We start from the raw sequence: 12,244 nt of genomic DNA, 5'->3' as shown, positions 1-12,244 counted from the left end.
AGTCATGATTCCGAGTCGGGAAGTCGAACCGCAGGCCCTCACGGGGCTGCCCAGTGCCAGCCCGCGAGCACCAGAGCTTCATCCCAGCTGTGGCCGCATGGGGAGCGCCAATGACCGGGACTGTACACGAACAGCGGGACGGGGACGGGGACAAGGCTCCCGGCCACTGAGCCCTGAGGTCTCCCCGGGGCAAGGAGGAGGCCGGAAGGTCACAAACATCAAGCATGAGGCTTCCGCAGAGCCCCCAGGAAAATCGTTTTCCTCATGCTCTCACAGAGCAGGGGGCACAGCACCCAGGGACCCCCCCACTGCTGGCCTCCTGCCAGAGCCCTTCAGGGAGTTGCCCTGAGCCTGGCTGGAATGGGGCGGGAGGTGAGGCCTGATCTAGGGCTGCTGCGACGGGTCCCTCCGGTCCTTGGCGGCCTGACATGGGAAAAAGGGCTTGGGCGGCTGGGCCCCTCTTGTGGGGTCGGGCAGCCCTTGAGGCCAGCAGAGGAATAGGGAGCAGTGGCAGCGCCGACATCTGGAGGCGGCAGGCAGGACCAGCAGCCACAGCCCGGGTGGATGGACCAGACGGGCCCCAGAAAGCCCAGAGTCGCAGTCCCACTGCCCCCAGTCAGCCTGCCACGGGAATTCCTGCCCAAGGGAAAGCTGGCTCATGGTTCTGAACGCATCTGCATCCACACACAGGGCAACTGCTCACAGTACTGGAAAGTTCAAAGCCCTGGGGTGAGCTGCACGCCAGCTGAGGTATGCAAGGGCAGCGTGAGAGACCGGGCTATGCCCCCTCACGTTAGATGTGTCTGTGCTGACAGGGCCTCTGGGCCCCCGTCCTGCTGTCCTCGCCACACCCAAGGTGTGCACGTGGCAGGATGCCAAGTGACCTCACGAGCTTGTCACTGCTGTGGGCTCAAGACCAAGTGGTTGAGCTCAGGGTCCCAGGGAGAAACCAAACCTCCTGGTCCAGGACACCCTTGCTGGGGGACAGCCACATACCATCTGTATCCCTTCTTATGGATGGGGAAACCAAGGTCCAAGGAAGGGGAAACCACGGCCACGAGTCCGCTTAGTCCCTGACCTCCCAGGGCGAGGGCGTCTCCCTCGGGTTCTTAAGGGTGCGCTCCCTGAGTCTGACATGCCGGCCCTTGGTGCCCAGCTCAGAGGAATGAACCTGCCCCCACCACGAACCGGGACCCCCTAGTTGGAAGGCCAGTGGGCCCCAGGTCAGACAGGCTCCCCAAGTCGGGCGAACCGCTGGGACCGACGCGGTAGTCACGTCCTTCCAACACCTCTCGGGAAACATGTTTCACCGCTTGTCCTGATGCGTTCAGGAGGGTCCTGATCCTTCTGAGGGGACTCGTTCCCACCCACACCAGCACCCCCCAAGCCCAGGACGCAGGAGGCGCCCCCAGCTACTCTCACGAGGAGCATGGATGAAGGACAGAGCGATCCAGCAACAGATCCTTCAGAGTCAGGGCTCAGGGCGGCAGGGAGGGCAGCTGGGGACCCCCCCAGGGAGAGCCCCAGGGCAGAACACACACAAGAGAGAGGCAGGCTTAAGAGCTTAGAAATCAATGGGTCTTGGTAGAGCCATCCCAGGAATATCAGATGCACCATAAGGATTAATAAACGGTCCCACTCAAACCCCCGTCCTGCCAAACAGCGGCACCTCTGCAAGGCCTCCACATCGCGTCCCCACCAGGGTCTGGTCTGTGCCCCTGGACAGGCCCAGGCCAGCATGAGGCCCCTCTGTTGCCCCAGGTATCCCCAGGGCCCTCACAGCCCAGCCCAGGGGCTAGAACTCAGGGCCCCGGAGTCCCCCAGAGACAGAGTGATAGCACCTGGAGAGGAAAGTACCAGACTAACTGAGCATTAGGATGGCCCTGGGAGGTCAGCTACAGGCTTCCTGAGCTCAGATCAGGGTGGGGGGGCGACAGTCCCGCAGGACAGATTCTGCAAATCAGGAACACACCCGGATTCTTTCTTTCTTCACCTTGAGACTGAGCACGTGGTTGTCACCAGGGCCCAGACAGAACATCCAATGAAGCCGGCCACAGCACTGGGCCGGCACTGGGCCGGCACTGGGCCGCAGCATCTTGTACTGGATTGCAAGATTAAGTCCTATTCCCACGCCTCTCCCTCCCTCCACTGCCTCCCAGGGAATGGCGTCCCTCGGTCCCCCAGCGCATGGCGGGGCCCTGGGCACTCACATCATCGTACAGAGAGCCGCTGATGTCTGCCCCGTAGATGGGGGACACGAAGGTCAGGTTCTTCCAGTACTTGCGCTCCAGGTCATCGAAGTCCTGGTGCCGCGGGGTACAGTACCTGGAGGATGAACAACACAGCGACCATGGCCGTGGGGCCCACCCTCTGGGGCCCGGCTAGAGACAGGCTTTCCACCCACACCTTGGAGCCCAGCCAGGAGAACGTGGATGTGGCCCTGGGAGAGCATTTATTTGGGGCTGAGAGGGTACGGATGGGTGGCAGGCACCCTCCTGCCCTGGAGCAATACCCACTCGTCACATCTCTTCAGCCACCAGGGCCTGGGGCACCCGAGTGGGAACACACACCGGGGACCACTGCAGCAGATGAGGGACGCGGGCTCTGAGGGTTGCCCTCCACCCTCTGCTCTGCAAATACCAGACCAGAAGCCAGGCCCTGTCTCGGGGGCCAGGACGGCAGTCCCCACTGTGTCCCACTCTCTCTACACCCCCATAGTCAGGATCCGCCAAGGGCCTCACTTCAGGGTACCTAGAGGCCCTCAAGGTGTGATTCCACCTCAGAGACCGGGTCCTCAGGGCCCCCCCCGGGACACCCGCCCCTCCCTGCCCCCCAGCCCAGCCACATACTTCTCGCTGTTGGCCAGGCGGCGGTACTCCCCGACAGTCATGGCCTTTTTCTGGATGTTGTACTGTGTGAAGAGGCCTGACTGGCCCGTGACCACCTGCTGGATGGGCGCCGGGATGACCACATCATCGATGTCATCGTAGGTCTGCCGGGGCTTCCACTCCTTTGGGGGGATGATCTGCACGGCGAGAGGGCAGTCAGCGGCGTCCGCAGACGGAGGCCACACTGCCTCCCCCAGGAGACCGACGGCGGCTCCCCGGGCCCGCATCCGGGCCCCACACCGCAGCAGCACCAGGACCATCTCCACCCTTCCTCGGACTCCCAGGTGACCCGTGTGGGGCCACGGGCACTGCCTGCCGGAGCGCAGCTGTGCTGGCCTCCCGACACTGCCCGCTGGGCCCTCTACAGCTCAGCCTGGGCTCCAGGAGCTGGGAGCGGACCCCGCAGACCCCAGGGTCAGGCCCCCACGCACAGATGTGCCATCACAAAGCGAGCAAGCAGGTGAGGGCCCAGGGCTCCCACGCTCTCGCTCCGCGGCCACCCCGCCGGCTGCGTGGAAGTCAGCACCGCAAGCCAGGCTCAGAGCCGCCCCCCACCCGGGACACCTCCAAGGGGCAAACACAGCTCTGGCTGCCAGAGGGACATTGGACAACAAAGACCGGTGAGGGCCTTCCATCATGGGACGGAGCAGATGAGGAGACCCCATAGAGGACAAAGAAACTGCAGAGAGGGGACAAGTGCTACGTGCAAAGGACAGAGAAGAGCCGGTGAGACACCAGAGGCGGAGAGTGATAACGCCACAAACCCTAGGAGACAAGACCCAAGAAGGTCACTGCAAGGAACAGGGCGGCTATTTCACGGCGGCGGCAGGGCCCGCAGGCGACCACTCCCCACCCCAGGAGAGCCCCCAAAGGCCTGCAGGAAGGGCTCCCAGTCATGGGTTATGCACGGAGCTCGCCCAACTCGCCTCTTTGCCCTCCTGCTTCCCCTTCTCTTCTGGGCGAGGCCTCGGGGCCAGCCGGGGGCCTCCTGGGTACCCAGCTGGCTTCTGCGAAGGCCCCTGGGGCCAAGGGCTGGTCTCCGTCAGCCCTGGGAAGGCATCTGCAAACAACTCTCCTTCCAAGATGTCCAGTGGGTCACCCAGCAGCTTTGGGAAAAGGAACTAGACTGACCTGTTTTCTGTGCAGCAGCCAAGAACTCAGGAGGCCGAGGCCTCTGGCCGCTCAGGGCCAGCAAGGCAAGAACACCATGTCAATGCCCAAGGTGGCCAGCAGCTTTCAGAACGGCTGAAATTCATTTGCCGTCCCCAAGGAATCCCCGATAGACATCAGTGCGAGAAAAGGCTTTGCTTGGCCATGAAAACACGCATTCTCCAGTTGCCAATTAACAACGGGAAGGTGCCGCCTCCACAGTCAGCACTCGGGGATTTACTCCAGGAGCAGGAGTAAGTAACAGCAGGAAGCGGAAGTCAGAGGCTCCCACCCGGGCTGACCCTGCCACCAGCGGACACTGGGCCACATCTGGGGACATCTGTGACTGCCACGACAGGGGCTGCTCCCCCTGGCACCCAGGATGCCCCCAAAGGAATGACCCGCCTCAGTGTCAGCAGCGCGCAGGCTGGGAACCCCGACTCAAGGTAAATGGGGACGCGGCTGGTCCATCCCGGCTTTCGGGGGACACGCCCCTCCCTGCTCCGAGGCCCCGCGGCAATAAGCCACATGGGGTGTCCCCGTGCGGCAGGAGGCCTCGTAACAACGGGGTGCTGGGGTCAGCCTGCCAAGTGATGATTTTCTTTCTAAAGATTTTATTTATTTATTTGACAAAGAACACAAGTAGGCAGAGAGGCAGACAGAGAGAGAGGGGGAAGCAGGCTCCCTGCTGAGCAGAAAGCCTGATGCAGGGCTCAACCCCAGGACCCTGGGATCATGACCTGAGCCGAAGGCAGAGGCTTCAACCCACTGAGCCACCCAGGAGCCCCAACAATTTTCTCAGATTTTGAGGGAGAACTCTCAAGAGTCAGGTGGCCAGCTCACACACCCGAGACTGGAAATGCAGCAAACACGAACAGAGGGCCGGTGGCTCCGGCGTGAGAGACCCTCTCCCGGAGGAACGGGTTCTGGGCCGAAGGGTTGGGAGCCTGGGTGGCTCCTGAGACACATGGGTGGCGCCCCCTTGTCGCAGAGAAGCCCGTGGTGTTTCCTCCAGTTCCCCTGCCACGCGTGTTCGCCCCCCCAGTTCCATTAGACGAAAGCTGGCCAGAAACCAAGGTTGCAAAATGAAGCAAACATGTCATCCCCAAACTGTCGGCCCCTCCTGGGAGCCTTGGGCTCCCCAGCCCATCTCCCCTGTTGCTCACGGGCACTGCTGTGTAGACAGCTGAGAACCCAAGAAGGGTGCTTCGGACGCACAAACTGTACTCGCGTGGACACCCCCAGGAAGGTTCTAGAAAAGGCCCATGACAGACAGCCACGTCCAGCGGGTCTAGGACCCCAAGCCCTTGGGGAAAGCACCGTGCTGTCGCCTGACGCCCTGGGATCTCCACAAGAGCCAGGTCTGCAGGGAGGCTCTCAGGTGAACCACCTCTGATGGCTGTCGCCGGCAGACACATGAGGCACCCTGCCTCCCCTCGCGGTGCGCTGGGCCAGCTCCTGGAGGGCATGCCTCAGCCAAGGTTGAGAGGGTCACATGGGCCACGCTCCCCAGGTGAAGGAGGGGACACCAGGCCGGTGGCTCAGGGCATCTGAGCAGCAGGGTTAGAAGGTATGGGGGACCCTATAAGAGGGAATGAAGTGAGGGGCTGGCTCTGCCCCCACAGCTCCTACTCCCAAAGCCATTTTGCAGGTGGTAGGACTGGTTGCTGGAGAAGGCACCAGGGCACCGCCTGCCTGAGGGGACAGTCGTTAAGACTGTGCCCAAGCACTTGGCCCCGCCCACAAACCCCAGCACCACGCCCCTCCCTCACTCCCCCAACCCCAGGGCTTCCCAAGCTGCCGGCCTAGGGGGCAGGGACGTGCACAGAGCAGCCAAGGAACAAGACAGGGGCACCCCAAGAGCCCCAGAGTGGGGCTCCCCATACCCTCAGAGCCTCTTCTGACTCCAGACCCTGGCTCTACCTATACTGGCTAAATAGTCCCCAAGCCCAATTCCACAGCTTTTGCCGGGGGCTGGGGAACACAGCTGTGATGGAACTGAAAACCCCTGGCGCTACTCAGATGAACACACAAAGAAAGGCGGTCAAGACCACGGAGACCAGGGCGAGGGGATGTCAGCACCTGCAGAGCTGCCTCCCGGCCAGCAGGACACCACATCCCTTCTCCAAAGAGGCCAGCACCCCTGAAAGCCCAGGGCCCCCACCAAAAGGACGGGGGTTACCCAAGGCCCTGGGCACGTGCCTGCCAAGCCCCCCCGTCTCCCCGGAGTGGCAGGGAGGCTGCTGGGCGACTCGAGGGTGCAGACACGCAGTCCTGGCCATGTGAGAGAAGGGACGTGTGTGTGTGTGTGTGTGTGTGTGTGTGGTCCGCATGGCTCTGCGATCACCAATGTCCTTCAGCCTGTGGCTAGGTGCGACAGAACCCCGTGCCCACCCCACACCGCCCGTTCCCTCCCCGCACACTTGGGCGACTACCAGAGAAAGCCACAGACAAAATCCCACGGAATAAGCTAAAAAGGAGCACACAAAACAAAAGGCAGAAGGAAACTCCTGCCTCAGGAGATATCCAGTCCACTTTCCTTCGATCCAAATAAATTAGTCAAAAATTACTCCACTGGGATTAGAACTTAAAGCAGGAACCCTGGGGCCCAAAGGAGCAGCAGAGATGAAGCGGGAAGGGGCAAAGGCAGGCAGAGGCGCATTCTGGATAGTTCTGGGAGACTCGGTCACAGGGGACACAGAGCCCGCAGCCACCACAGCACCGTGAATGGAAAACTCGAGAAACAGCCAGAGCCAGTGGGCCAGCCAGGAGAGAGGAGCCCCAGATAGTGAGACAGAAGAGACAGCTGGGATGAGAGCGGCGGGGTCACAGGGCCCTGGACAGAGCCATGTGGGACCGCGACTCGTGACACTTCCCACGAGGGACTCGAACCAGAAACACAAGGGCTCCTGCAACCTGGGAAAATTAGAAGCAGGCCAACAACAGGAGGCAAGGCACAGGAGGCCCCCTCCACAAACATACGCCCCACACCAGGGGCCCTCGACAGGGGAGAGCAGGTGGGAAACTGTCCCCTGACAATGGCCCGTTGGCCAGCCGGGCAGAAAACCCCCAAACCCGCCAGAACCCAGGACCCAGGGTTTCCAGCTGACGGAGTCTAAAGGGAGGAGCAAAACTAACTCAACAGTAGAGGTTCTGGTCCCCAACTGTCTGGCCCACAGAACGCCGTCTCCATGCTGGTGTGTGGGGTAGGAAGCCTGCCCTGTCTCCCTGGGCTGAGATTAGAAACATAACCATAACAACGAGGGCTTGATACCCATTAAAAAACCACCCAAACCAGGTGGGGGCAGGAAGCAGGGGACACACTCCTCACTATCCCCAGCCGGGCTGCTTTTGTATGGCTCCTTGAGCCAAGAATGTGGCGTGTTGTTTTTTTCCATTTCAAATAGAGGGAAAAAACAACAAAACAAGAATGTTTGGGGACCAGTGAAAGTCCCGTGAAATTCACACTCCGGTGCACCGTAAGTGCAGACTGAGTGGCACACAGTCCCGCCTACCGGCTCGCAGGTCTCCTCAGTGGCCGAGCTGAGTGGGGCACAGAGACGGCCCCGCCCACGAGGCTCTTTGTGGGAAAAATTCCTTGACCCCTCACTCTTAAGAACAGAGAACAAGGCACCTCGGAGGAAGAGCTAGGCACACAGGCAGCCACCAGACCACACACAAGCAGGTTACAAACCCTCCAAACGATCGGGCGAGCAGTACCACACTCACAGCTTCCCGTGAAGCATTCACGGTAAAAAGCAACATGGGCTACGCTTGTCTGTGTGCTCCCACACCATGCACAGGCACGGACAGGCACACAAGAGACATGCCACGGGAAGAGACACGGTTCACGGGGACCAGTCTCCCTGGAAGCCTTCCCGGACTCCCGACACCCTCCTGTCGCCACACGCCATGGCGTGAGCCGTGCTGTGTGGCACCGCCACGAGGCCCTAGGGGTCCATTACTCCCAGGGACTGGCCCCGGCCATCGGCCCCCCATGGGGACAGGGGCTGCGGGACTCATGTCTGCGTGCCAGGCCTACGAGAGAGCCTGGCACATGGGAGGAACTCCGTAACGTCCGTTGACAACGAGATGAGAGAGGCTCGGTGACCACTGGCACGGCCATGACAGGCCTGGGGACGCAGGGTTCCACACAGAGCCGAGCCGGTGGAAGGTGGCGCTGGGCCTGGGGCGTCACCCACCTTGGCCAGGCCCGCCCGGTGGGCTCCCTGGGACTCGATGTAGGCCACGTATTTGTTGAAGTCCTTAAATTCCTCCATGGTTGGGCGAAACGTCATGATTTTACAGCTCGGGTTCTGGGCCCCATGATCCTCAGACCCCATGGCTGCCGCGGAGAAGCTGTCACACCTGCGAGGAGAGGACAAGAGAGTGTGAGCGCACCAGTGCCGCCACCCGTCCGGTCCTGCTAAAAATACCCGCGGCCTGGGGGAGACAAAGGCAGGGGCCGCGCCGGGAGGCTGGGGCCAGCGAGGAGCTTGGGAGCCGACTCCATCTCTCCACGCTGGCACAGAAAACCGAGAGGGCTGCAGCTAATTAAAAACAGAGGCGCCCTAGTTCTCCAAGCCAACAGAACCCTGGAAGCAGGAGTGCTGATTTCAAGCCGGGGCCCCGAGAAAGACAAGCTTTCCTGGTCGGGGCCTTTTCGTCCCGACCGGGTGTGCCGGCGGCAGCTTCAAATCAGCGCATACACTTGGGAGCCGGGTGCCCGTGCCAACAGCAGCCCGTGTGGGGGCTCTCGGAGGGGAGTGAGGCTGGGCTCCGCACGGTCACCCTCAGCTGCAACTGCGCCCGGAAGTTTCTGCGTAGGAGCTGAGATGTCGGGCCCAAGATTCACTACAGGAGCCCGCAGAGAGGCTGGGGACAGGCTCCTCTTGGGAAGGAGGGCACACATGCTATGGCGGCCCCCTCCTGTTCCAGGAGTTAAGGGGACCCAGCGAGGCAGTCGGGGACCCATCCCAAGCAGGGAGAGCTTGGGGACTGACTCTGGGGAAGGGTCCCCTGGAAAAGGTCAGAACCCAAGGGCATACAGACCCAAGAGCCCCGAAGACAATTAGCCAAACCCAATTTCCTGTGACACTCCCCCACCCCACCCCAGTAAGAGGGGCATGGGGGAGTCCACTGGCCCTGGAAGGGGGCTCCAGTGTCGCCAAGATGCGGCCGCAGCCTCCCTGAGGCAGTCCCCCTTGCAGGCACTAGAGGGCAGCATGAGACCAGAAAGCGCAGCTAAGACCGGTGGCATCTACTGGGTAGCTTCTGGGGGCCCCAGGCACCCCTTCCAGGCACTGCCCTCAACATCCCATCCCCCACCTGCAGGGACAGCGCTGGAACCAGGAGGACAGCACTAAGGCCCTGCTCCAATGACAGAGTGCCTGCCACTAAGGGCTCCTGAGGGTCCTGCCTGACGCAGGGGGCCAGCGCTGTCCTTGGCTGGGACCCCACCACGGGCCTCTGCCTCATGTACACAGCAAATCCCCAGGCTTCTCCCTGAGGGGCAGCCACCAAGCAGGAGTGTGCGTGGCACTGTGTGACAACAGTTCTGGGTGGAATCACAGGAAACCCCCATGAAAACAGCGTTGTAAAGGGGAAGGGGTCGTCCCCGGCGTCCCTCCAGAGCAGCGGGCGTCGGAGGACCTGGGCCACAGCCAGGCTGCCAAGCAAGAAGGCTGCCCCACGGGAACCCTGACGGCCGCCGGGACTGGCCACCACACCATGCCAACCCAGCCCCCTTCGCCTGCAGCCGGGACCCAGCACCTGCATCCCCGCCCAAGCCCCCAAAGCACCCGACCTCTCCCCTCTGGCCCACATGCCACCCTGTGGGGCTCTCCTACGGCCTCCGCAGCGGGCAGCAGCACACAGCGTGTCTGTCCCGGGGGAGTTCATGGCCTCGGGGATGCCCTTGACTCTGACACTCTTGGGAGCATCAGCATGGCCTGAGCTGGGCTGTCAGCTGTGCAGGGAGCCACAGAAGGGCAGGGTGGTGGCAAGACCTCCCCAGGCAGGGACCGCAGGTGACACACGGGACACCAGCTCAAACTAGAGGCCAAACCGCAGCTAATGCTCATCGGCCTTCCTCGGCCCGCAGCCCACGGGCCACCCACGCCTGCCAACCCCACACTCCGCCACCACACAGTGCAGCGAGCCCCCGGGGACCCCACCAAACACCCAACCTGTGCAGGTGAGCAACCCGCCTCTGGCTGGTTATAGTCGTCCTGGTCGCGGCCCCTGGTCCTGAGCCCTCAGCCTGCCGCAGACGGTGCCCAGGCTGGCTGGCAGCGGGCATATGAGCACGAAACAATTCCCAGGCCTGTTGTACATGACTGATATGGGCGACTCATCCCCTCCACACAAGCAGCTCATTTCACACAGCTCACAGAGGCCACCGGGGAAATCACATGTCCAGGCCACACACAGGCAGGTGGCACAACCCGAGTCCCCAGCCCAACAGCTTCCAGATCTGGTCCGGCCGGTCCTGGCCAGCTGGCTGCTTCTCCCAGGCTAGCTCACGCGTGGCCTACAGGGGAGGGCACATAGCCTCCTCTGAGCACCTGGGGACAAGCATGTCACCTCCAGTGGGGGCTGCCCCGGGTCCGTCGGCCACCTGGCACAGTGGGGTGGCGTGGGGGGCAGAGGGCGCTGTGCGGTACACCCACCACGTCCCCAGGACCAGCTCCTCCCAGGCGGCCCCCGGGCAGCCGGGGGTCCTGCCCACACGAGCTCCCTCGCGCATCGCGAGTCACGACGCAGCGATGAGTTTCCCGGCTCGGAGGTGGAGAGAGCAGATGAGAAGACAGCAGGTGGGGCTTCTGCACATGCGCCGTGGCAAGACACGCTTCACTCCGACCGCCGGCATCGCCCAGGCGCAGCTCAGTGGCGGATTATGTGTGATTTTTTCCTCTGCCTTATTTGTGCCTTTGGAAATGAAGGTTTTGAGTAGGTAAATATAAAGAAGAAAATTAAAATGGTTTTATAATCCTCACACTCCATACCCTCGACACGTTTTTTGAAGGCAGGCAAATAAAAATCATACATGTACGTACTTAAGAAATGAAAAAGGAATCTCGGCAAACAGCAGCCCTGGGCCAACCTCCCGATGCACTGGAAACACAGCGGGGCCAGAGGACCGAGTGAGCGGCTCCCTGACAGACCATGCAGGCCACTCCGGAAAGACCACTGAGCTCTCCACAGGTCGGTGACACACTGGAGAGCAGGTGCATTCCCAACGGGATGAGAAAAAAACGAACAGCCCAGTTAATGTCTCTGATGGAAATACACACGCGGCCAACCAGCACGCGGAAAGGCCATCCGCACGATTAGCCTTCAAGGCCACGCAAACCCAAACCGCGATGGCAGATGCTTCGCCCCCACCGGGATGGCCGTAATCAAAACAACAAAAAAAAAACAAAATACAAAAAAACAAAAAACAAAAAAAACCATACAACAACTAGTGCTTGGGAGGATGCGGAGAAATCAGAACGCTGACACACAGCTTAGGGGCAGCAGGCAAGATGAGGTGGCCACCAAGGAAAACAGCCTGATGGTCCCCAGAAAGTCACACCAAGAATTACCAGATGACCCAGCAATCCTATGCATTGAAAAGGGCCCAAGAGAAATAAAAATGTGCATCCACATAAAAACATGTGCAGCCATGTTCCCAGCAGCACTGGCTCCGGTGGCCAAAAGGCAGAACAACCCAGTGTCCATCCACTGATGGATGAATGGATGCCCACGGCGTGTCCCCACCACAGAGAAGCCACCCGGCCACGAAGAGGAGTGAGGTGCTGACATGCTGCCCCGTGCGCTCAGGGAGGGAAGCAGACACAGAAGGCTGAGGTCTGGAGTTCCTTTATGGGGTGATGGAAAGGTTCTGAAACTGACCATGCGGATGGTCACGCGACGCTGGGAACACACTAGAGACCACGGAATTTACACGTTAAGTGGGCGAACTCTACCTGTGAATTAGAGCTCTGTAAGCCTGCTGCAGAAAGAGGGGGAGGTGGGTGGAGGGCAGCAGGAAAGAAAGAGGAGGAACGTTCTGCCCTTGGAGAAACAAGAGCGGGTTCCCCTCCACTACCCTCCCCTAGAGATGTGAGCGCCCCGTGTGTGGAAGCAGCACGCCCCACGGACACATGCAGGGATGGGGGTGGTGTCTGGACGAGGGCGGGCCGCGGGGGACAGTAGGAGGCGGT

General features: G+C 61.3%; 1 protein-coding gene across 6 annotated transcripts in view; it reads right to left on the bottom strand.

The window, feature by feature from the left end:
• Positions 1 to 12,244, bottom strand: part of KDM4B (lysine demethylase 4B) — a 130,822-nt gene that overhangs the window by 75,523 nt on the left and 43,055 nt on the right. For all 6 annotated transcript variants that reach the window (XM_059388723.1, XM_059388724.1, XM_059388725.1 and 3 more), the window contains 3 exons: positions 8,240 to 8,405; positions 2,850 to 3,025; positions 2,211 to 2,325 (listed from right to left, as the gene is read on the bottom strand). In XM_059388723.1, the coding sequence (XP_059244706.1) occupies positions 2,211 to 2,325; positions 2,850 to 3,025; positions 8,240 to 8,380 (432 nt within the window). In that variant the 5' untranslated portion in view covers positions 8,381 to 8,405. The remainder of the gene's footprint in view (positions 1 to 2,210; positions 2,326 to 2,849; positions 3,026 to 8,239; positions 8,406 to 12,244) is intronic.

This window comes from Mustela nigripes, chromosome 2 (genome assembly GCF_022355385.1).
Source record: "Mustela nigripes isolate SB6536 chromosome 2, MUSNIG.SB6536, whole genome shotgun sequence".
In the NCBI taxonomy this organism is placed as follows: Eukaryota; Metazoa; Chordata; class Mammalia; order Carnivora; family Mustelidae; genus Mustela; species Mustela nigripes.
This window is presented reverse-complemented; position numbering and strand designations above follow the sequence as displayed.